This window comes from Phytophthora ramorum (genome assembly GCF_020800215.1).
Source record: "Phytophthora ramorum isolate Pr-102 chromosome Unknown Phyram_PR-102_s0001, whole genome shotgun sequence".
In the NCBI taxonomy this organism is placed as follows: domain Eukaryota; phylum Oomycota; class Peronosporomycetes; order Peronosporales; family Peronosporaceae; genus Phytophthora; species Phytophthora ramorum.
The window spans coordinates 5,534,667-5,556,747 of record NW_027150647.1 but is presented as its reverse complement, the minus strand read 5'-3'; the positions used below and the strand labels follow the sequence as shown (position 1 = coordinate 5,556,747).

At 56.2% G+C, this 22,081-nt stretch overlaps 12 protein-coding genes across 14 annotated transcripts; 7 read left to right on the top strand and 5 right to left on the bottom strand.

Moving 5' to 3' along the window:
- Positions 1–129: 129 nt before the first annotated feature.
- Positions 130–1,938, top strand: KRP23_1468 (putative folate-biopterin transporter 4; the record flags this gene model as incomplete). Its single annotated transcript, XM_067885443.1, has 1 exon — positions 130–1,938. The coding sequence occupies one exon, from the start codon at positions 130–132 to the stop codon at positions 1,936–1,938; it is 1,809 nt and encodes a 602-aa protein (XP_067752043.1).
- A 166-nt stretch (positions 1,939–2,104) lies between these two features.
- On the bottom strand, positions 2,105–3,672 carry KRP23_1467 (Protein phosphatase 1L; the record flags this gene model as incomplete). Its single annotated transcript, XM_067885432.1, has 2 exons — positions 2,105–3,363; positions 3,438–3,672. 2 exons carry the CDS (start codon positions 3,670–3,672, stop codon positions 2,105–2,107), a joined length of 1,494 nt encoding a protein of 497 aa, XP_067752042.1.
- A 259-nt stretch (positions 3,673–3,931) lies between these two features.
- On the top strand, positions 3,932–5,094 carry KRP23_1466 (uncharacterized protein; the record flags this gene model as incomplete). Its single annotated transcript, XM_067885421.1, has 2 exons — positions 3,932–4,538; positions 4,601–5,094. 2 exons carry the CDS (start codon positions 3,932–3,934, stop codon positions 5,092–5,094), a joined length of 1,101 nt encoding a protein of 366 aa, XP_067752041.1.
- A 2,647-nt stretch (positions 5,095–7,741) lies between these two features.
- On the top strand, positions 7,742–8,962 carry KRP23_1465 (uncharacterized protein; the record flags this gene model as incomplete). Its single annotated transcript, XM_067885410.1, has 1 exon — positions 7,742–8,962. The coding sequence occupies one exon, from the start codon at positions 7,742–7,744 to the stop codon at positions 8,960–8,962; it is 1,221 nt and encodes a 406-aa protein (XP_067752040.1).
- A 48-nt stretch (positions 8,963–9,010) lies between these two features.
- KRP23_1464 (E3 ubiquitin-protein ligase ZNF598) lies at positions 9,011–11,378 on the bottom strand (the record flags this gene model as incomplete). Its single annotated transcript, XM_067885399.1, has 4 exons — positions 9,011–9,529; positions 9,601–10,195; positions 10,254–10,310; positions 10,375–11,378. The coding sequence occupies 4 exons, from the start codon at positions 11,376–11,378 to the stop codon at positions 9,011–9,013; spliced, it is 2,175 nt and encodes a 724-aa protein (XP_067752039.1).
- Positions 11,379–11,746: 368 nt separating this feature from the next.
- Positions 11,747–12,263, top strand: KRP23_1463 (Bifunctional riboflavin kinase/FMN phosphatase; the record flags this gene model as incomplete). The annotated part of the gene is made up of 2 exons (XM_067885388.1): positions 11,747–11,980; positions 12,048–12,263. 2 exons carry the CDS (start codon positions 11,747–11,749, stop codon positions 12,261–12,263), a joined length of 450 nt encoding a protein of 149 aa, XP_067752038.1.
- Positions 12,264–12,405: 142 nt separating this feature from the next.
- On the bottom strand, positions 12,406–13,314 carry KRP23_1462 (uncharacterized protein; the record flags this gene model as incomplete). Its single annotated transcript, XM_067885377.1, has 1 exon — positions 12,406–13,314. One exon carries the CDS (start codon positions 13,312–13,314, stop codon positions 12,406–12,408), a length of 909 nt encoding a protein of 302 aa, XP_067752037.1.
- Positions 13,315–13,642: 328 nt separating this feature from the next.
- On the top strand, positions 13,643–15,864 carry KRP23_1461 (the record flags this gene model as incomplete). 2 transcript variants are annotated; one of them, XM_067885364.1, is made up of 6 exons in its annotated part: positions 13,643–13,824; positions 13,943–13,994; positions 14,071–14,120; positions 14,193–14,254; positions 14,326–14,970; positions 15,050–15,864. In XM_067885364.1, 6 exons carry the CDS (start codon positions 13,643–13,645, stop codon positions 15,862–15,864), a joined length of 1,806 nt encoding a protein of 601 aa, XP_067752035.1. The 2 variants fall into 2 exon arrangements, with proteins under 2 accessions (XP_067752035.1, XP_067752036.1); XM_067885365.1 differs by having other exon boundaries at positions 14,326–14,974; positions 15,050–15,086.
- A 60-nt stretch (positions 15,865–15,924) lies between these two features.
- Positions 15,925–16,759, bottom strand: KRP23_1460 (putative tRNA (cytidine(32)/guanosine(34)-2'-O)-methyltransferase 1; the record flags this gene model as incomplete). The annotated part of the gene is made up of 2 exons (XM_067885353.1): positions 15,925–16,668; positions 16,733–16,759. The coding sequence occupies 2 exons, from the start codon at positions 16,757–16,759 to the stop codon at positions 15,925–15,927; spliced, it is 771 nt and encodes a 256-aa protein (XP_067752034.1).
- Positions 16,760–16,905: 146 nt separating this feature from the next.
- Positions 16,906–18,374, top strand: KRP23_1459 (Vacuolar protein sorting-associated protein 27; the record flags this gene model as incomplete). The annotated part of the gene is made up of 3 exons (XM_067885342.1): positions 16,906–17,064; positions 17,142–18,100; positions 18,173–18,374. 3 exons carry the CDS (start codon positions 16,906–16,908, stop codon positions 18,372–18,374), a joined length of 1,320 nt encoding a protein of 439 aa, XP_067752033.1.
- A 227-nt stretch (positions 18,375–18,601) lies between these two features.
- On the bottom strand, positions 18,602–20,188 carry KRP23_1458 (Carboxypeptidase D; the record flags this gene model as incomplete). Its single annotated transcript, XM_067885331.1, has 1 exon — positions 18,602–20,188. The coding sequence occupies one exon, from the start codon at positions 20,186–20,188 to the stop codon at positions 18,602–18,604; it is 1,587 nt and encodes a 528-aa protein (XP_067752032.1).
- A 379-nt stretch (positions 20,189–20,567) lies between these two features.
- On the top strand, positions 20,568–22,027 carry KRP23_1457 (uncharacterized protein; the record flags this gene model as incomplete). 2 transcript variants are annotated; one of them, XM_067885319.1, is made up of 6 exons in its annotated part: positions 20,568–20,754; positions 20,810–21,017; positions 21,078–21,264; positions 21,318–21,573; positions 21,639–21,850; positions 21,917–22,027. In XM_067885319.1, the coding sequence occupies 6 exons, from the start codon at positions 20,568–20,570 to the stop codon at positions 22,025–22,027; spliced, it is 1,161 nt and encodes a 386-aa protein (XP_067752030.1). The 2 variants fall into 2 exon arrangements, with proteins under 2 accessions (XP_067752030.1, XP_067752031.1); XM_067885320.1 differs by lacking the exons at positions 21,639–21,850; positions 21,917–22,027 and having other exon boundaries at positions 21,078–21,372.
- Between the last annotated feature and the right edge of the window lie 54 nt (positions 22,028–22,081).

Here is a 22,081-nt window from a genome sequence, read left to right as displayed (position 1 = left end):
TTCAAAAATCATCAGTCCTTCTTGATTGGTTGAAATTATGATATTTCACGTTTGGATTTCAGCCAATTGCGAGGTGATTCCTATCCGCTGAGCGACACGTGAACCGACACGAACCGAGCAGCTCCCGCCATGGCGCTCGAGCCCGTTGTCTCTCCGCGCAAGCGTCTGCCGCGTCTGAATGTGGACCAGCACCTTGCAGCGGGCGAAGAGTCGTCTCTGCAGGAAGAGGGCGACGTGGCACTGTCCGTGGTGCCCTCCTCGCCGTCCACCGCGTCCACATCCAGCTCCGTCGGCGCTCTCGCCACTGGCAAGAAGAACTCCAAGACGCAGGCGCCTCCGAGTCGCCTGCACGAACGCGCAACCTCCAGACTCGTGGCCAAAAACGGCCAGCCAAACGACGATGACGAGCCGCGGTTGAGCGATGCGAGCGACGAGAGCGACGACGGACTGTCGAGGACGCAGCAGCTCCGCAACTGGGTGCGACGCCTGCGACAGACGTTCGGTACGTCATTCCTGCTGCTGGTGGGCACCGTGTACGCGGTGCAAGGATTCTCGAGTTTCAGCGCGTTGGCGGTCAACTACTTCTTCAAGGACAACCTGAAGCTGCAGCCGGCAGAGTCGCAGTCGCTGCTCACAGTCATGATGGTGCCCTGGGGCGTCAAGCCGCTCTATGGCATTATCTCGGACAGCTTGCCGCTGTTTGGGTACCACCGCAAGTCGTACATGATGCTGTGCAGTGCCCTGGGCACGATCGCCACGCTCACGTTGGCTGTGCCGGACCTCATTACGACTCCGCTTGGCGCGGTGCTTGTGCTCATGCTCAACAGTCTGTCGACAGCTGTGATCGACGTGGTAATCGACGCGAGAGTTGTGGAAATGTCGAGGCTGGACCCCAAGTACGGCGCAAACGACCTGCAATCGGTCTCGTGGGTGGCCATGTCGGTGGGCGGCGTGCTTGGGTCGTTCCTGTCTGGACCAGCGACGCACAATTTGGGTGTGCGTGGGGTGTTCTGCTTCGCGGCGGTGGGTCCGCTTACCATTTTGATTTTCTCCACGTTCATGCACGAGCAGAAGACCACGGTGAGCAAGCGGCACTTTAAGTCCTCAGCGAAGAGACAGTTGCGGCAGCTCAAGGGTGCCATTAGCACACCCGTGATTTGGATGTGCGCGCTCTGGGTGTTCCTCTCGGGCGCGATCAGCCCTGGCTACTCGCAGGTGTTTTTCTACTTTTCAACGGACGTGCTGCAGTTCACACCCGAGTTTTTGGGAACAGTCTCCGCGTTCGGGTTCATCTTTTTGATGGTCGGCACCATGCTGTACAATGCCTTCTTCAAGGACATGTCATTCCGTCGCATTTTCCTGATCGCGCAGCTGAGTTTGGCTGTTGTGTCGCTGTTGGACGTTGTGCTGGTGACACGTGCGAATCTGGACGTTGGTATCCCCGACAAGGCGTTCGTGCTGGGCGATGCCGTGATCGCAGACGTCATCAGCCGTCTCAAAACGATGCCTGTGATGGTGCTCTGCGCGAAGTTGTGCCCCAAGGGCATTGAAGGCACGTTGTTTGCACTGCTCATGTCTATCTCCAACTTCTCGCGCAGTGTGAGCGAGTTCTGGGGAGCTCTGGTCTGTGCGTGGCTGGGTATCGCCAAGGACGAGTACGACATGCTGTGGCTCGCCATTGTCTTGCGCAGCGTGCTCAAGGTGGTGCCCATTTTCTTCCTCTTCCTGATCCCGGCGACAGATCCCCAGGAAATCGTCGACGAACTGGACTTCAGCTCGCCAGCTCATGCTGACCCGAAGAAGGATGCTATCCAGGACGACGAAGAGGAAGAGGGTGACGACGAGCACTCCGGCACGATCCGGGAGGATCACACGGTGAAGGATTGCTCACCCACCGAAGAAGCGGAGCTGAAAGGCACAGCCGCCGCGGTCGTTTAGGAATTGTTTTACTATGTTCTTCTGTTGTATAGAGCGAAGCAAGATAGCGAGGATGGAAGGGATCTAAAACTACTCGACCACCGTACAATATGGAGGGAGCTTCTCTATTACTAGTGTATCTCGACAATCAAATAGACTGACGAAGATTGTTCTGCTTTCTTGTTGCTTATTCGGTTGTGTCCTCTTCGTCACTCAGCTCCGAGAACGAGATGACCATGGCCGTGATGTTGTCCATGCTGCGCTTGAGCAGAGCAGCCTCAACGAGTGCGTTGGCAGCGAATTGCAGGGCCTCCTTCGTCACGTCCTCGAGTACCGTTGGTGCCTCTGACCACTGGAACTCGGCCACCTTGGCACGCACAATCTTGGCCGCGTCGTCGTCACTTAACCGGTCCCACAGCCCATCGCTGGCAAACACGAGATACTCACCCGCCGCTTCCACATCAACAACACGAACATCAGGAACCACCGACACTAATGGAGCTGAGCACGACGCCGGCAGGTTCGTCTTGAGCGGGTGGTCGCCCAGCGATCGGCTGATGGCCAAGCGCAGCGAGATCATGTCATGTGCCACACGCCAGCACCCAGAGAAAATGACCTTGCCTCCCGCCTCTTCCACGCGCTCGGTCTCTTCCTTCAGGTCGGGTTTGTGGTCCACGGACAGACGCACCGCCGATGGTGCTGCCTCGTCATCTTCGTCGTCACTCACATCCGAGTTGTCATCTGCCTGGGCCAACACACCGCGCGAATCACCAAGGTTCGCAACAAAGAGCTTACCGCCCACCAAGAGTCCCAGCAGCACCGTCGAGCCGTCGCGCTTGTTCAAAATGACGGTGCGCTGCAGGATCTCAGCATCCACAATGGCAAAGGCGTCCACGAGGATCTCGCGGACATTATCCACATCGTCGTCGGTCAGCTCCGCATGTTGAGCGTGGCGACTGATCTCCGCCAGGTCTTCATTGTCGGCCAGCAAGTCCTTAAACCGACGGCGCGCGTATTCGGACGCGTACGCTCCGTTGTGTCCATCATACACCGCCAGCAAACTGGGCGACGTCTCCTCGTCCTCGAGAAGACGCTCCACCACCGAGTACCGATCTTCCATGTATGGCCGCGCACCTTGCGCGAGCGACACGCCGACCTGCACGCGCATCTTGGCGGCGTCTCGTTTCCTGTTCCTGCTCCTGTCGTTGTGCTTCGGGTGACAGAGGGTCGTGAACTCGGCGCAGCGTGGAGTCGCCGTCTCCTCTTCATGGAAGCGCTTGAGCGCGTTCTCAATCACGTCCACTTTGCGTCGCTTGCGGTCTCTGCTCTTGGCCGCAAAGCGTTTGATGGGGGGCGTCGCCTCTTCCTCCAGCAGCGGCTGCGACGGCTGCGAGTCTTCCAGTTCATCGGGGCTCGTCTCGGGTCCTTCACAGTCTAAAGACCCTGCTGTTCAGACACAACACTCACACAGTGAGCACGTCTTCATCTGGTCGTACGCAACCAAGCAGCACCAAGCTTACCGGACGTGGGCGACAGCGACTGGCGCTTGCGCTTGGACGCCTCAATGGGCGTGCCTTCCGACTGCGCGACGGCGGTCGTCTCGTCTGCCACGATCTGCTCGAGCGCGCGAATGCCTGCTTCCTGCAGCAGCCGCGGCGACGGCGGCTTGCTGTTGTCGGGCGGCGTGGCCGAGCACATCTCGAGGCCCACCATGCCGTTGACGGGCGAGGCCACGAGGACGTCGGCAGGGGCCATTGCGGTCGGGATTGGGAATGAAAGCGCAGGTGGATGCACAGAGAGAGACGAAACGACCCGATGGCCAGCCTTGTCACTCACTGGAAGCTCTTGCCACGTACGGCGCCAAATGGGAAGTGACCGAGTTGCAATGGCGCGAAACCGAAGGTGGGACTCCATCGAGACGCCATTGGCCAAAACGCGCTCTGGTCACCTAACCCCTGATGTCTTTTCGCGTATGCTTGTTGAGAGGGAAGTCTCCGGTAAATCATCGATCGCAATGGAGGCGGTGGAGCGCTCGAGCGCGGCGGTGGAGCGTGCCGACGCCGACGTTGTCTACTGGATGGGGCGGTACAAGCGCTCCGTGGAAGAGGTGCGCGAGTGGGTGGAGGCGGCGCCCAGCGACGAGCGAGACGACGCGCCCCGCTACCAACTGCTGCAGCAGGCGCTGCAGGACACAAGATCTGGACTCGACTATGCTGTTCGCGGCGCCTCGGACGCGCGACAGGAGCTGGCCAGCGCGCGACAATTCTACCTCACTATACACAAGCCCAGCGGCGACGCGGTTGCGACGGGTGCGGCGTCGACGGCCGCTGAAGCTTCCAGTGCAGATCCACCCGCAGCCTTTTCAGCTTCATCGCCAGCGTCGGCTCCGTTGACGGATGGTGGCGTGAACTTTCGTATCCGGACGAGTGCAGAAGCGTCGCCGTTGCCGTCGCGGTCGGTGCAGACGCTGGTAGGGACGTCGACTGCTAGTGGTGACTCGGATACGGGACGTCAGGATGGTTTATCATCTCCTGCGTCTGTTGCTATATCGGTGCTGAGATCAGGGGCTGGTGGAGATGCAGCTGCGGATGTTGGTTCGGGTGAGCCCGAGCCCGCGGCAGGTAAATGGACGGATTGCGAGCGTTGAGTTTCACCGAGTAACTGATGCATTTGTTGCTGGTAGGAGCTCCAGTGACTTCGGTGAAGCGGCGGCGTGAAATCTTGTATCTGGTTCCTCCCAAGCGCACCAAGTATCGCAAAGCGTTTGAGTGGCCGGACAAGACGATGCACCACTTCCCTAAAGATTTTATCGTCCCCGTGTGTAGATTGACGACGATGTGGATCTACTGGTTGTGTGGCGACGAGAGCGCGAAGTATCCTCCATTTCGGATCTTGACCGCACCGGAGCTGGAACCGAACAAAAACAAGAGGACGTTGTCGTCGCTGCGCTTCGTGATGCACGAGATCGAGGCGCGGATTCTGGCCAAAGGTGCGTGGATGAACAACCCCAGTCCACAAGAGGCTGCGGACATGCTGGAGACGGTGAAAGAGAGCATCGGCGTTCGCCCTGCAAAACGAGGAGAGCTACAGCCCGTGGAACATCTGCGGTGGACATCGCTGGGTCGAATCCTTCGTGACCAAAAGGCGACTGGAGGGGAAGAAGACGAGGAAGAGTAGCTGTGGATGTCCAAAGTAACCTGTCAGTAAAAACCCGTTATCACTCAACCGTCACGTCCCACTTTCAACTGTCCAAGATCTCCAACGATGAAGTCGCCACCAGCAAGCCTCCCCGTGTTGACCACTGCCTTCGTAGTGTGCCGCGAGTGTCTGTCTGCGTACGGCGTGGGCGTGGAATCACTAGCGCACGTCGTGAGTCTCCTCGACGACTATTTGAACACATTTTCACTTTACTGGAAGGTGCCGCAGGCGTGCAACGCGGGACTGTCGCGGCGGGGGCTGGAGTACCTTGCTGCTCGCGATCCAGATTGGAGAAATGACCGCGACATTGCCTCCACAGCTGTCAAGAACAACGCTCTCCATGTACTGCAGTGGGTGAACGAATGGTATCCCGATCGCACCTCGTGGGGTGGTCGGTCTGGTCGCTGCCTCATGAACACGGCAGCAGAACGTGGCCACATTTCGATCCTTCAATGGTTGCATGGCAACCGAACGGAAGGATGCACCACCTTCGCCATGAGCATTGCTGCTGCAAACGGCAACCTCGCGATTGTGCAGTGGCTCGATGGAAACCGCGACGATGGCTGCACGAAGCAAGCTATGGACGATGCAGCGGGGAATGGTCACCTTGGTGTGGTGGAATACCTGCATGCTAACCGCAGCGAAGGGTGTACCGAGGATGCTATGGATGCTGCTGCAGCAAATGGCCATCTTGCGGTGGTGCGCTTTCTTCATGAGCATCGGCGTGAAGGATGCACTGATGCGGCGCTGAATATGGCCGCTGCTCATGGACACTTGGAGATTCTGCGATACCTACACGCCAATCGCACGGAGGGTCAGGCTAGTACGGCATTGCGGCACGCGGCTGAAAAGGGTCATCTTGCAGCTGTCGAGTGGCTGTGCGGGGTCGTTTGTGAGCAGCGTAAAAGAAGTGCCTCGTGCATCCGTACCGCCGCCCGCGTAGCGATGGAAGCGGGTCACGCTGAAGTAGCAAAACGACTTGAGCAGAAATTGAAGCGTCAACGTATTGAGTAGGCAAGCATCTTGCAACAGTTGAAGGTGGACAGTCGATCCTGTCCCATCAGCGCAAAATCTGCTCAAAGAGCACGTCAGTCTACATCTTTCTCTTCAAGCCCAAGGCGCCATTTTAGGGACTAGAGATGTGTGCAACATCGCACAAGAATGAAACAAGGCTGACTTCGGTGCTGGTTGTTTGCCGCGCGTGTGTTTCCTGTAGGGACGTGAACGTCCTGGAACGTGTCGGGGGCATCTTGGACGACTTCTTGAACGCCTTATCCTCTCGATATAAAGTGTGGCAAGCGTGCAGATTGGGGCTTTCGAGAAGGGCTCTCGAGTACCTCGCTGCTCATGATCCGGACTGGAATAACGGCCGCCGCATTGCTGAAAACGCCGCCATTAGAGGATACCTCCATGTTATCGAGTGGGTAGGTGAGTGCTATCCCGATCGTACTTCGTGGAGTCCACAATACGAGGGTAGTTTGATGGACACTGCGGCGGAGTTTGGTCACCTTTCGACTCTTCAGTGGCTTCACGCAAACCGTAGCGAAGGGTGTACGGTCCTCGCTATGGATCGCGCTGCCGCGGTTGGACATCTGGAGATAGTAAAATGGCTCCACAAATTCCGTGGCGAAGGAGGCACCAAGCGCGCTATGAACGATGCCGCAGCACATGGCCATCTTGCGGTGGTGGAGTGGCTTCATTCAAACCGAAGCGAGGGGTGCAGCAAGTCCGCTATATCCTGCGCTGCTGCTAATGGCCACCTTGCCGTTGTTCGATTCCTCCTTGAGAATCGTCGCGAAGTTTCTGCGGGAGATGCGATGTGCCACGCTGCCGCAAATGGTCATTTGGAGATGTTGCAGTGGATTTACGTGAATCGCGGAGATAGCCACGTCGGGGCAGCCTTGCGTTTCGCCGCTGAAAAGGGCCAAGCAGCTGTGGTTGAATGGCTTTACTGGATCGTTCGTGACCAGCGCCGAGGTGTCTCGTGTATTCGCGAGGCTGCTCAAATCGCACTGAAAGCTGGCCATACGAAAGTGGCAAAACAACTGAAGCACAAGCTGAAGCGTCCACAAGAAGCAGGCCGTGCTAAGAAAATGAAGCACCGGCGTCGTCGGTAAACGGTGGTTTATCGAAGCCACGGTGGCCAACACAGTTCTGGATGGTTGATTCGGACGCCTGCGTCCCTACTGTTAAGCCCAGAGTTAATTTTTCCGCCAAGCCTGTTATTGGTAAGCGACAATGTCATTGTTTGCTTCTTCTTGGATATAGTACACGTTCTCCAGTAGTCAAGCCAGTACCATTATCCTGGTGCGAGGGTAATGCAAAGAGACCAGACCAGACAACATATCCGTCTGGTGACTGTGGTTCTAGTTGTGAGTCGCAATTGCCTGTCATTATGCGGTGAGGAGTTATCATCCAGTGTTGGCAAACCCTTTCGACGAGTATTTGAACACTGTGACCCGGGATGGTAGTCGTTAAACCTCTCAGGCTCAAGCTGAAGATGGCCCACGTTGAAGCTGTAACGGATTCGGTGGGCACGTTGTATACCCCCTTTGAATACAGATCTACTTCAACATACCATTTGTGAAAGGGGTTGAGTGCAATACACCAGTATTCTTCGACAAGCATGGAGCACGGAGGCAACGTCGCCAACGCCGGCGTGCAACTGGCGCTCGAAGCCATGCGCGCCGCCGTGGAGACCGTGTCCAAGATGGAGGACGACTACTCGTTCTGGATGTCTCAGCTAAAGCGCCAGACGCACGCGATGGCCGATCGCAGAGCTGTAGGAGAGGGCGAAGACGCCTCCCAAGAGCTCCAAGACACGAAGGAAGGGCTCAAGTTGGCGTCTCGCAGTCTCAATGAAGCTCGAGAAGAAGTTTCCAGCGCCAGAGCAGAGCTCAATTGTGCGAGACAATTTTTCGTGCAGGTGGGAGGCTCCAACTCGACGAATTCGAGTGACACATCTCCTGGAAGTGCCGCAAGTGCAGGCTGGAGAAGTAAAGGGCGACAGAGTTTGTCACGTGTGGCGACGACGACGGGGTGTACTGAAGGAGGGTCGACAACGGAGTCTGAAGGTGCGTGGATGCAGTTGAGTTCCGCACCGGAGACTCTGTCATCCACCTCACTTCCAAGGCGCCAATCACTGGAGCAAGCGACTGAGCAGCAGACGCCGAAATCGAAGAAACGTCGCCAAACAACGACGCGAAGCAATTACCAGATGCTACTGCTGCAGCAGACGCCAACGCCTATCCAGAACCTACAGCAGCGAGCACCAGTTCAAACTCCAACGCAGCAAGAGCAGACACCAACTCGCGCGCCAACGCAGCAACATGATACGCCAGAACCAGAAGCGCCCCCGAGCGTCAAGCGTCAGAGAATAAGAACTGTTCGTCTGTCGACACCACCTAATCGTTTGGACTACGAACGTAGATTTGTGTGGCAGAAAGATGGCGAGAAACACCACTTCCCCGTAGACCTGGATATCCCGCGGTGCCTGTTGCTTGAAGCCTGGCAACTCTGGTGTTGTGGAGACCTTGATCTCGCGTACCCGCCGTATCGGATTCTCCGGACCAGCGATATCGCCGCACGCAAGCTCACGAAAGTCTACTGTGAGTACCGATTTCTGATGATATGGTTGGAAGAGGAAGTGCGCGCCAAGGGGGCATGGCCTGAGAGGGGAGACCCAACACTTGAGGAAGCAACAAAAATGCTGGACCAAGCGAAACCTGCCATCGCTGTACTGCGAGGGGAAGGCCGGAGGAAACCGCCTGTTGAGGAGTTGACATGGAGAACGATAGCTTCACGCTTGCGCAGAAGCACTTGCGATGCGGCAAAAAAACAAAGCTGAGGCACTTCATAGGTTGACAACTAGCATTGACAACACTTTATCCAGCGTCTAGAGCTGCTCCCATTCCTCCTCGTCTATCGTGATTGCAGCAACCTTCGCTCTGAGGGCCTCCGTTTTGGCAGCGTCTTCGTGAGATTCGCCAACCTGCTCGGGCATTTGTTTTTCCTCTACTTCGCCGGTTTTCTCTTGGATATCTGCGGTTCCAGTAGTTTCTTCCTCCTCTCCATCGTTTTCGCCTTCTTCTCCGTCGTCTTCGTCATCACTCCACGCGTCCGCAATAACTGGAGCACGTCGAGGCTCTATGTGTTCCCAGCCACGACTAACAGGGACAGGAGGGGCAGCAGGCTTTGGCGCGGCTTGTGGAGGTGGCGTACTGCTTCGCAACGGGAGGAACTTGAGCCTACTTGCTATCGCCTGCTTGGTCAGATTGCTAATGTGCGCAGACAGCGTTACACTTGGTACACGCGCATCTTCACGCTTAAAGAACGACACTCGGCGTCGCGGATCCTCGCCAAATGATTCAGACACCACATTGTAGAAAGAAGCCAATTGGTGCATCAGCGCTCGCTGTAGAAGGAAAGAAAAACATAAAAGTTAGTATCAACAAATCACATAAGACATCAGTAGCGCAAACGAACCTCTTCACCCGACATCACACGCAGGCTGACACTGTGACAAGACGGCTCCTGCACGATTCGTTCTAATCGACGCTCAACCACCAGCAGGTAGCTAGTGTTGGCCTTGCCCCAGGCAATCAAATCTTCCGGATAGCTTGGGGTTTTCATCTCGACCTCAAAAGCGGCGGCATCGCCGCTAGCAAGGCCTGGTCGGTTAACGCCAAGCGCATGTGCCAGCCTCTGGTTGCGAACGATTTGACCCCGCGGGGGAGTTGGCATGCGCCGTGTAGGAGGCGCACCCTGCGTATACGCACTGGGTGGTCGAGTGATAGCCGGTCTCAGTACTGGAGTAGGGGCAGGCCCCGAAGGCGTAGGTAAAGCCGGGAATGCATCTTCTACTCGCACTGAAGGTGAAGGCGTGTGATCACTGACACCGTAATTCCAGTGGTCCGGCACGTCATCCGCGTAACCCGGAGTGACGGGGCCACTAACTGGATTCCCACCATTCCGCGCGACCTGGAAATTGAATTGCAGTCGATTGTGCACTCCGTGGATGGAGCTCATGTGAGCTTGGTACTCGACGTCGTTCGGGAAAACCACAAAACGCATCGCAAGACTGCCACAATTTACCACTGTCAGCATTAATCACAGAGCAGCAAGTACAGCGCACGTACCATCTCGGATCTTCGCACAAATGATGCTCTCGGCGGAAATGTGTCTCCAAACTTGCGCTGTAGCACACAACAACGCGTTAGTCGTCACTCAAGTTAGCCATGAAACAATGAAAACACTCACTAGTTGCGGAAGTATTCGTTCTCCACTTTGCACATGTGGCACTTGAAGTGGTCGCGCTCCAGGTGTTCGTACAGCTCCTTGTCTCCGTAAAATCGCTTCCGACAGAACTGGCACATTGGGTGGAAGTCTTTGCCCGTGTTCGCGTGCTTCTGACCTGTCGGGCCACCTCGACTGCGCCCAATATTATGTCCCTTCAGTGCTCCCTTCGTGAACACCTCTTGCTCCTGAATAAAGAACGACTGGTGTTTCAAGCACAGCTCGCAGAACTCCACGCCGTGGTCATGGTGCAGGTGCTCCTTTAGCTGTCCCAGCGAGTGCTTCATCTCTTTGCAGCGCTTCATCCTGCATCCAAACTCGCGCAAGCTGCGCAGATCGTAGTAATGCGTCTTGCATTCGACGAAAATCATCTCGGACGGCTCGTCCAGCACCGACTCGGGGCCCGCTGCATCGCCCCAGAGCTCAAAGCTCTCGTAGACCCGTGGGGAGCTGCTAACCACCACGCGCTCGAGCGGTTGCTTGCACATGGGGCAGTTGCGATCGTCCATGAGGAGCCTCATCCTCATGGAGCACTTGCTGCAGATGCCATGGTGGTTGCACTCCCCCACGGCGTGGAATTTGATGGGGTCTGCACACAGGAGACAGAACTCGGGCTCCTGATCTTCCACTGTGACAGTTGCAGCGTTTTTCTTGGCTGGTCTCTTTTTCCTCTTGGGTTTAGCAGCTGGAGCTTTGTCATCTTCTTGCACTGCGGCCTCCGCTTCAATAGTAGCGACTTCTGACTGCTCTGTGGGTGTGGATGGGCTCTTTTTCTTGCGTGGGCGAGGGCGTGGGCGGCGCTTGCGCTGATTCTCTGTATCTTGCGGGTCGTTTGCGCTGTTGGCGTTGGCTGCGGCGGTCGTGTGGGCACTGGCGCGGCGACGAACGGACGTCGGGACCATCGTGAAGGCCGGCGAGAGCGCGGACAGCGTGGAGCCGGTGGCCACGCTGCTGGAGCTACTCGACATGGCTTGGCGCGCGGTCTGCGGCGTGAGATATGAAGCAAAGACCGCCGGCCCATTCGATGGCAGACACGACCTTCACTCTAGTGTCACTACGGGGTTTCAGAAGTGTGACCACTAGGAACGCGCGACGAACTTTCGTGTCATTGTGTGTCATTGTTTTGACACATCAACTTTGTGTGCGACACTTCGGATTACGAATCGCGCGACTGTTCATTGGCCAATCAAAAGGTCACACATCCGTCACCAAAAGCGTCGACTCCCTCCACAACGGAAGTGCATCGCCCAGAAACTGCATCGCCCGGAAACTGCATCGCCCACCTCAACTCACTTGCCAACTGGAGACCTCTCCGCACACGGGCGTATAGAGCAGGATGCCAATCGAGCAACTCAAGACAGTGCTGCGGCTGCAGGCGACGGTGGTGGAGGGCTTCGGGCGCGGCGGCAAGCAGCTGGGCTGCCCCACGGCCAACCTATCGAGCAAGGACCTGGGCGATCTGCTGGAGCAGCTCCCCACGGGCATCTACTGCGGCTGGGCCACGGTGGACGGCAAAGGCCCGTACAAGGCCGTCGCCAGCATCGGCTGGAACCCCTTCTTCAAGAACAAGGTGCGTCTGAAGGCGATGCAAACGGAGGTACTGGAGAGATATTGACTGTTGTGTTGATATTTTGCAGGAGAAGACGGTGGAACCGCACCTGCTGCACAAGTTTGAGAAGGACTTCTACGGCGCGCAGCTCAAGTTCCTCATCACCGGCTACATCCGTCCGGAGATGAACTTCTCGTCGCTGGAGGCGCTGATCAAGGCCATTCAGGACGACATTGCACAGTCGGAGGAGTGGCTCGACACGCCAGAGGGCAAGTCCTGGTCGCACGACGCGCTGTTTCAGTAGGTGAGCAAGTGCATACGGGATACGTGTTTGTGAATGTACAGGGCCCGATCGATAGATAGCTTTTGTCTGCGAGGTAATATAACTGCAGCGGACGCTTAAACGATGGAGACGAGAGCAACGACAGCAGTAGATTCTTCTATTCTTACGCTTTACCCATGACAATACAGATAACACCGACAACCATCAGCACGATGCTGGGGATTTTCTTACGCAGATTGCGCTCTCGGAACAGGAAGCGCCCCATGAGCACGCTCCATATGCAGCCTGACCGTTTGATCGCAATCACGTACGAGACCTCGAGGTGCTGCGTCGCCACGAGGTTGATGTAGTATGCCACGACGCTCGTGACGCCGGCGAGGATGACGAACTTCCACGGGATCTTCACCTCCTGTCCGATTGGCAAGTAGATCTCCTCGCCTCCCACTCGCAACTTTTGCAGGATGAAGCTACCTCCGGCTACGATCACCTGGATAGTAGCGCCATATACCAGCGGCGTGGAGTTCTGCACGCCGATCTTGTCGAACGCGTTTGAAATACTCCACAGAAACGCCACGAGGATCATGTACATGGACCCTTTGCTCGCATTGGACGCGTCCATGAGCAGGTCTTTGCTAGCGTGGTTATCCTTGGCGCCTTGCAACCAGAAGCCGCCTATCGTGGCAATAGAGATGCCGACCACGCCAGAGACCGTCGGGACCTCACCCAGCACGAGGAACGCGACGACCACCAGAAACGCCGGCGTGAAGGACAGGAACGGCACCGTGGCCGAGAGCGTGGAGATCTGGATGGCTCGATTGTACAGGTAGCTGGTGATGATGTTGATGCCGCCGCTGATGCACACGGACGTCCAGAAGAGGTGGTTGAGCTGCGGCATGCGCCCTGCCGTGTCGATGAGGGCCCAAACGACGAAGATCGGCGCCTGGATGAGGCCGCGCATCGCCACGACCATGAACGGGTCCATGAACTTGGTCAGGTACTTGCGCAGCGGGTCGCAGAGTGCATTGACCACCGAGTTGATCACGGCGAGCGAGACCCCGTACGACATGAGCATTGCACTGGTTGCCAGCTGGAGACAATGATGCAGAGTACGCGGTGGAGGAACCGGGGGCTTCCTGGCCGGCGTCTAGGGCTCGACGTGTGCGGAGGGCAACTGATCTGCCGCTGCTGAAAGTGTCCAGACTCCGATCAGAGAGTCAGCAACAGGACGACATTGTTTTTAACCAATGGGAGAACCTGACGTGGACCTTTCGCAGACTTTTATTGGTGAAAAAGCGGCGACTACAGGTGCACATTAGTGAAAGCAAGGCGCGACGTTGCGGTACACCGTGCCACTTTCGCGATCTTCAGCGGTCGGACTCGCTTGACATGCCACACCAATAATGGAGCAGCTCTCGCGGGCCGAGGTCAAGCGGAGACTGGTGCGCGTGTGCAGGGAACTACAGGCGGTCGTGGGCGGCAGCTACGGCCCGCTGGGCAGCGCACAGCTCTTGCAGGCGAACGAGCAGTGCCCCGACGCGCTCACGGCCACGGCCGTCGCAGAGAGGTACTTCGCCAACGTCAGGTAAGGAGGGAGACGGAGCGGCACTTGATGTCTTGAAGAAGATGCAGTCGTTGGTGCTATTATACCAATGGGTGCCGGAAAGTAGACGCTGACGGAAGAATTGTTGCGTGGTAAGCAGCATTGGCGATTGTCCTATCGCCAACGCGTACTTCCACATCCTCAAGAGCAAGGTGTGTGATGGTTTGGACTGTGCGTGTTGGTGCAGAGTAAATTTGCGTTGACTGGTGAGCGGTTCTGCTGATGCAGGTTCGGAGCCATGGTGATGCTGGACTCTTTCTGACGGGGCTGAGCGCAAGGTGAAGTTTGGAGAAGCTTTTAGACGTTTTCAGAGATGTTGATGGCTGTATTGGTGTATGATGTGACTGTAGCTTGCAGCTTGAAATCCAGGAAGGAAACCTCGCACAAATTCCATACCTTGTCGTAGGAAAAGGTGGGTAGGAGTTCCTAGTAAAAGCTTAGCGTGTGCTGCAATTATTCACCGCCCTTTGCTGTAAAATACAGGTCTGCAGCTAGCTTTGGACTGGAGTCTCCAGTACCTGGACGACCCACGTAGTCCTGTGCGCGTAGCTGTGAATTGGAGTTCTGAAACATCACTTTCCGCTGTCATTCGCGGCATCGTTTCGTCCAAGTCCGCCACGGGGTTAGACGAGGTCACCATGGACACAGTGCTTATTCCACTCATCATCCAGGCCTTTGTGAGCGTGTTCGCGTACGTGGTCGAGTTTCCGAACGAGACCGTTCCCGTTCAACTCCTGTGTGTACCAGGCCAAAAGTCCATTGCCAAGTCGGAGGTCTGGAAGCAGACCGTTCTCCTCGATCTTCCGTGGCCGTATCGAGGAAGACGCCAAGGTGCCAAGCGCAGCCACTTGTCTGCTCCGATATGCAATGCGCGGGTTGCGTTGTTCAACATCACAATTGAGCCTCTTTCAGAGTTCGAGGAGGAAGACGCTAACAGCTGCACAAGTTTGAATCACTCGGGCTCGTTGAGCAGCTTTCGGCTTCAAGCCCTCAGGCAAATCGGCGACCGACTGGAGCGGCAAGGCGCTACCGCGGTTCTATCGCAGAAAATCATACCGAAATATCTCCAAACGTATCTGGCAGCCAAGGGAGTCTTCACACTCGACCGACTATCCGCCACAAATATTCGTAGGTTGTAGCGCTGCTGTAGGTCGAGTTGCTAGTTTGTTTGGGACTCACAGGCTGTGCGATTGTATCGCTTTACTAGGAGGCGTGCAAATGCTAAGCGGGGCAACCATTCTTAGCGACTGGAGGACCGATGACAGCACCATCACCAGCTCTCTCGGCTTTCTGTCTCTCATCACTACTCAATCTCTCGGCACCAAGCAATACATCCGACTGCAGAGGGAGAGCTTCGCAAGCCAGACTTCATCCACTACAGGCAGCGGAAACGCTCATCCAGTGACAACCATTGCAATCGCGGCACCGGACCGTTTTGCGTACGATGAGTTGAGCCACGTGATCACAACGTCTCTCAAAACGCTAGCAGGCCTGATCGATAATCCGTACGTTGTTGCTGGCGCTGGTTGCTGCGAGATCCACCTCAGCACGTTACTGCGTCATCGTGCAGACCAACTTCGAATTCCTGTGGCTCCGAACGAAGCAGCATCCCGAGGCACTAAAGCTGCTCAAGGCACACGAACACTGCGTCAACTGAGCCAAACTGTCAACACTTTTGCCGGTTGTCTGGAGAGCCTGGCTGGGCGCTTATGTGGGAGTCATGCCACGGCATCCGATCGCGACAACATGGTTGATCAAGTCCGTGATGCAAATAGCAAGACACTGGTAGCAGTTTCTGAGTGTGACGGTGTATCCCTGCATGAACTCTTTGGCTGGAACCCCAAACAACGTTCGGTGATGCCTGTACTCTCCTTTGAACAAGACCCGGACGAAGATGAAGAGAGGATCATTGTAGACGCTCGCATCCTAGACACCTTGCAAGCCAAGAAAGACGCGTTAGTCCTTGCGATAGAAAGCGTGTCCTCACTCGCTAGCATAGCCTCAGTCGTCCGGGTCCCGTGACAAAATCCAACAGTACCAGCAACGCGTAAATTCATCAATTCTATCTATTTCGTCCCCGCGCTAGTAGAACTGCTGGGCGTCGTCGTATCCAGACAGATCTCCACTCGCCAGGAACGGCACGAGCAGCGGATCATGGTGTTCACCCTCTTCTAGTCCGTACTGCGGGAGCAAATACGACGTCATCACGGGCGTGTACTTCTCCGGCAGCTTAAATCCCTGGCACACGACAAAGGCCTCGTTGCTCTGCGCACGACTGCTCATGGGCTTGGAGCAAGACACACTCTCGAAAAACACACTGAGCTGCGTCGCCAGCAAGTCATACTGCTCACAGCGGAAGATCTTGGCCACGAAAGCTCCGCCTTCCTCCAGCACGTGAGTCGTGATGTTCAGTGCCGCGGCGAGCAGCTCCGCCTGCACGAACTCATCAATGTCATGGACGCCCGTGACGTCGGGCGCTCCATCACTCACCACCACTTGAGCTTTGGCACCGTGGAAGTGGCCAATAATCTGCTCAGCCGTGCGCTTGGACGTGATGTCGCCCTGCAGCAGCTGTACGCCCGCGATGGGCGCCATCTCCTGCAGGTCCACCGACACAATACGCACGTCTGCGCCCTCCTGGCTCTGCACGTTGCTGTCGTCGTAGAGCTTGCGACTCAGCACTTGGCTCCAGCTGCCAGGGGCCGCGCACAGGTCCACAGCGCGTTGCACATGGCGCAGGAAGTCGAACTGCTCGTCCAGCTGCAGCAACTTGAAGGCCGAGCGCGCGCGGAAGCCCACCTCCTTAGCCTTGCGGTAGTAAATATCCTGTCAGCAGATACACGCACACCGTCAGATACAGCAGGCAGCAGCGACTCGCAAGGCCACGCACTCGGTTCGCCTCGGTGGACTTGGTCATTTTGAATTGTCTGGTTGGCGAAAGCCAATATTTCGGTTACGTTTATTTTCGCTTGTAGAGAGGGAGATGATTAGTCCCGCTTTCTGCCTCTGTGTAAGGAGCAAAAAATCAAGACAAGTCAGACAGACTTTGACCTCACCGAGACGATGCGCGCTCAGGGATCGTCGGCTGGCATCGGCTTCGGCATGACCATGGCGGGCACGGGCGGCGGCCCCTCCGTGCCCGAAGCACTGTTCGAGGCCGCCGCCGACTGCTACGTGTGCGACAAGAAATTCCACGCCTTCCGTCGCAAGCACCGCTGCAAGGTACGCCCTCCGCAATAAAAAGTATACAAATTAGGTTGTGCCTAACCTGCTGCTGCGATCTGTGCATTTGTTTTTAGTCGTGCGGCAACGCCGTGTGCGGAAGCTGCTCCCGGACACACAAAGTCATGCCTAGCGCCACCATCGTGCGCTACAATAATGAGCCTGTGCGCGTGTGCGACCGCTGCATCCGGGACCAGAATCAGATGATGCTCGAGCGGCGTCGCGCCGAGGATGTAGAGCGGGCGCGGGCGCGCCAAGTGGCCGCACTGGAGGAGGAGGAGCGACAGCGCGAGGCGGAGCGCACCCAACGGGAACGGGAAGTCGCGGAGGCGCAAGCTCGACGCGAGATGCGACTGCGTACAATCGAGGAGAAACATTTGGGCCCTCGCCCGGATCTACGTACGCTGCGGTCGAGATGCTCGCGGAGTCTGGATGATTGTGCGCGGGATGCCCCCCCGCAGTCGCTGTACTCGAAGGAGCTGAGCTCGTTCCTTGAAGACGCCGAGAAAAGATCAGTTGCGTTGGTGGCCAAGCCGTATGCGGCAGGGGAGATTTTTGAAGAGAAAGAGGAACTGGAGACCGTGGAGACGACGGTGGTGCAGGAAGCGGAGGAGTGCGCGATTTGTCTCGAGACAATGGATGTCGGGGATGCGATCTACACGACAGCGTGTGGCCACAGCTTCCATTGGAGTTGTCTCAAGGAGATCCAGAAGTCGGACTCGAGCAATTACGACAAGTGTCCGTCGTGTCGAGCTACCATGGAAGAAATGCAGGTCAAGAAACAGTGTGACCACCCACGCGTACGACTCGGACACCGGTTTTGTCGTGACTGTGGTGCAGCAGTCAGTGAGAACGATGCGAAGCCGCGAGCTGATGAAACTGGCGGAGTGGCCAACGCTGGCATGCGAATGTCGACCCCTTCTGCAGGTCCGGATCCGAACCAGCCTGTTTCGTATCGAGCCAGCTCGCATGGCGCGCTCGTGCGCTGTCCGCAATGCCACATCCAGATGCGCGTTCTACCTCATATGTACAACATGTACGTACAGCTCTTACGTGATCGTTTTCTTTTTTTGTAGATACTAACTATTCGATGTTTTTCTTTTTACAGGCGAGTAGCATGTCCGTCGGGTCACATGTTCCTGGTTCAGGTTGCCGGTCAAGCGGGAGGTGGTTCCGCTGCTGGTGGACGCGGTGGATACGGTCTTGGATCACGTGGTGGACTGGGTGGCGCTCGGATGCCTTCGCGTGGTATGGGCATGGGCTACCCGGGCTCTTACTACCGTTCCACAAACACCTACTCTGATCTGTAGTAATTTAGGAACCAAGAACAAATATGTTGCGCTGCCTTCGGCGGCACGTGACCAGAAGACCTCCATACGCTTTCATTTTTTTCCTAATTCAACTGCTGTTTGAGGAAAAGAACTCGACGGCGACGACGGCAAATGATAAACACGCCTTTATTGTGAATATGTTCGACTCGAAATATTCCCCGTCTACTTTGTCTATCTTGCCGCTCCGTGATGCCGCTTTCAATGTTCTAGGTCACCACAATCTTCGCCTCTTGGGAAGTCCACACCGTTTGACCTCGCACAACTCGGTCATTGTTGGAGTACAGCCAGTCCTCGTTAGTGCGGGCATTGGCAATGTGGGTTTGCGGGTCTACCTTGGGCACCGGGACGTCATCGCCAGTTCCTTGAGTGGCCCAGTCTTGGTCAACAGTGGCAATGGCTTGCACGTAATACGTTCCAGCAATCTCAAACTCGACGTTCGCAGAAAACAAACCTTTGTTGTTGGTTTTTGCCTTCAGACCCAGGTCCTCATGATACCATCGCGTGACCCCGCTTTGGGCCCGGGTGTGCGTTGCATTGGAAGAGTCTTCAGACCAAACCTTGAGCTGCGTATTGTCGACAGTGATGGCGCCCGCAACTTCCCACCTGAAAGTAGCTGCTTTCTCAACGGTGGTGTTGTGCGGATGCGTCTTCCACAACACGTACGGCTGCACCAGATCGATGTACAAAAGCGACAGGCGAACGTTACGAGGAACGTGGCCAACCATTTCCGTGTCTGGCAGGTAGTCGCTCAATGCCTCATCAGAAAGGGTCGAGCTGTCGCCCAAGCTGGTTGCGTTCGGCTGCTTGCTGTCACTCGTCTCGATCAGGACATTGAACGCACGGTGGGTGGCGTTGTTGTACTTGGTCTTAGCACTGGGGTATCCTCCATACGTGGACGGGTTGCACTCTTTAATAGGCTTTGGAGTCGTGAACTCGTTCTCCCAAGAAGCAGCATAACCCCAGTCTTCCATTCCACCGTTCACCGCGTACACGACGTCGTTCATGGTGCCATCCGGGTAATACTCGCCGCTATCTTCAAACTTACCTCCGAATCGCGACATGATGCGAGCGAGTTGCTGCTGGCTGCGATCGTCGGGGCTCTTCTCGCTCTTACCCGAGTCCATCACGTGGTTCTTGCCTCCCCACTCGTACGTGATGCATTCCGTACCAGCGTGAAACGTGATGCCAAGCTGGAACAAGTGGTCGCGCCACAGTTCGTTCAGCGCTCGAGCTGCCATAGTCACCATGCACTCTTCGGTGCTGTTGAGGTTGTAGGGAAAGTCTCGGTTCGGATCGAAGTTGAGCTCCCTGCGGACATTGTGGTCGTAGCCGTATGCGTTGGCAGTAGGCACGATGACGATCGTGCGAGTCTCCACGAGGTGCTTCAGCCACGCGTTGCCATCGGACCGACTGGCATGCGACAGCAACAGCTCCGCTAGTGTGACGACAGCCTGTGGACCCACGCGCTCGTTGCCGTGAACGGCTCCACTGAAAATCAGCTCGGGTCGCTCCGGGTCAGGCAACGAAGACTCGTCCGTGATCTTGATCACATATTGCTCGCAGGGCACCGTCTCATTGTTGCGCGTGCACTGCAATTCCTTGCGCTTGGGCAGGTCATACTTGTCCTGCACACTGAACACCTCGGCATAGTCCGGGTATTTGGTCTCCAGCTCCAGGAGGTAGTCCACGATCTCGCCGTACGAGCGTTCCTTGTACGATGTGGCAGCCGCCGAAGAGGAGGAGGCAGTCGCGATGAAGGCGACGACAGAAAGCAGCAAAGCGGGAACCCGCATCTTCGCCAACGTGAGCCAGACAGTGCAAACTCCGTAGTGAGGTTCGGACGAAACCTCTACCGCTGGGCCAGCTGTACCTATTGTCAACAGGTGGCTCGTGGAAACCCCATCCTGGCTCAGATCATCGATCGCCCACCCCGATGGACAGCATTCACGCGGCTCGTGCGTGACCAATCCGAATCTGAGCCGCTTCAACTGGAAATGTTCTTGACAAGGTTGAGGACGCCGACTGCTCATACACTGGAAATGTCGCCATGATACCACCGTGTTTTGCGAACGCAAGTGTCAGAGTGATGGTCCTGCAAGTTGAAGTTGTTCCGCGCGCGGGATCCACACCCTCAGTATCGAAGAAGCGGCACAAGGCACAAACAGAACAAGAATGAAGGTCTTGTCCGAGAACGGCGGCGACACGGGCGCGGGCCCTCGCCTCGCGCACCTGGAGCAACTGCTGCAGGAGCTGACTCGGTGGGAGGAGTGCAAGAGACAGCAGAGCGTGGAGAGCGCGTCCGTCAGCACGCGACAGCAGCTGCTGAGAGACCAATTGCTGCAGAGTAGGAAACGCAATCGTGAGTGGGAAGAGGAAATGTACTTGGAAATTGACGGGTGCTGCTGGCTGAGAAGCTCAAGAAGAGCTGGCAGCTGCTCAAGTTGGCAGAGCCAAGCTTTGCGAGGAGATCGGGACGCTGAAGCAGGCGAAGGATCATCAAGCCAAGCAGCTGGACAAGTACAAGTTTGACTTGCAGGCTTTGCGTGAGTCGCAAGCAGCGATGACAAAGAAGATGGAGGAACTGGAGGCGTCAACGTGGACGGCAAAGCAGCAGTACATCCGGTGCGTCGCACTCAAGAGATGGATGCACGTTTTCGGTTTGGAACTTGACGGCGTGTGTAGATCGCTTGCCTCTCGTATCAAAACTAGCGCTCTGGTTCTACAGCAGTTGCACACAGCGAACGGGGCTTTGTTCGGAGCTCAGCTCACTGAAAAACGCAACGAGTGGGAGCAAGACAATCGGAACGAGCGCAAACACATCCGTGCAGGAGGAGAAAAGGAGAACCGAGTGGTCAAAGGCAGTAGTGAGGTATTGTTGCTGTGTTTGTACAACATTGCACCTTCATCTCACGTGTGTACCAGCCCAAGCACGCAGGAAGCGCTGCAGTTAGTGATCGCGTGCCCAGAGAAGACCTAGTGTCTGAATCCGCAGCGCTCGTTGCGCCAGCATCTACGAATATCATCGCTTTGGTAGAACAGCACACGACTTCGCTAAACACGAGTCACGAGACCAAGAAAGACGAGCAGCAAGACGCATTCTTCGGTGAAAGTGGACGTGCAATCGAAGAGCTCCGGTCTCAAATCGCCAAGCTTAAGGCAGAACACGCGGATCTGAACAGTACGCGTGAATGGAACGAAACCACTCGATCGCGACGGCGTCGTTTAACAAGTTCCAATGTCTAGATAAATACAAGGCACTCACCCGTGAGCACAACAAGATTCTGAACGACGGTACGACCTCAGCGCAAGAGATTAAAGCCAAGGAGTCCAAGATCGAAGAGCTACTGCAAATGCTCGAGATTTCGCGCTCGAAGGAACACGAGAACTCTGTCGTCGAAGGCACAGAGAAGAGTGAAGACAGCTCCGCTCTCGAAGGCCGTTTGAAGATACTGGAGGTATGGAGTCCTAGACTGTAGCATGAAAACTTGGTTCTGACACTTTTGCAGGAAAACTTGGCGCAGATGAACGGCTACGCTGATCAGCTGGAGATGGTTATCGCACAGTGTCCTTCGTGCACCATCAAGCTCCAAAATGAGAGCACGCAGGATTCCATCACCAACCGGGCTGAGTAGACAACAGAAGACAAGAAGGACTTAAGGAAGACGAGTTTATATTTCCTCAAACAA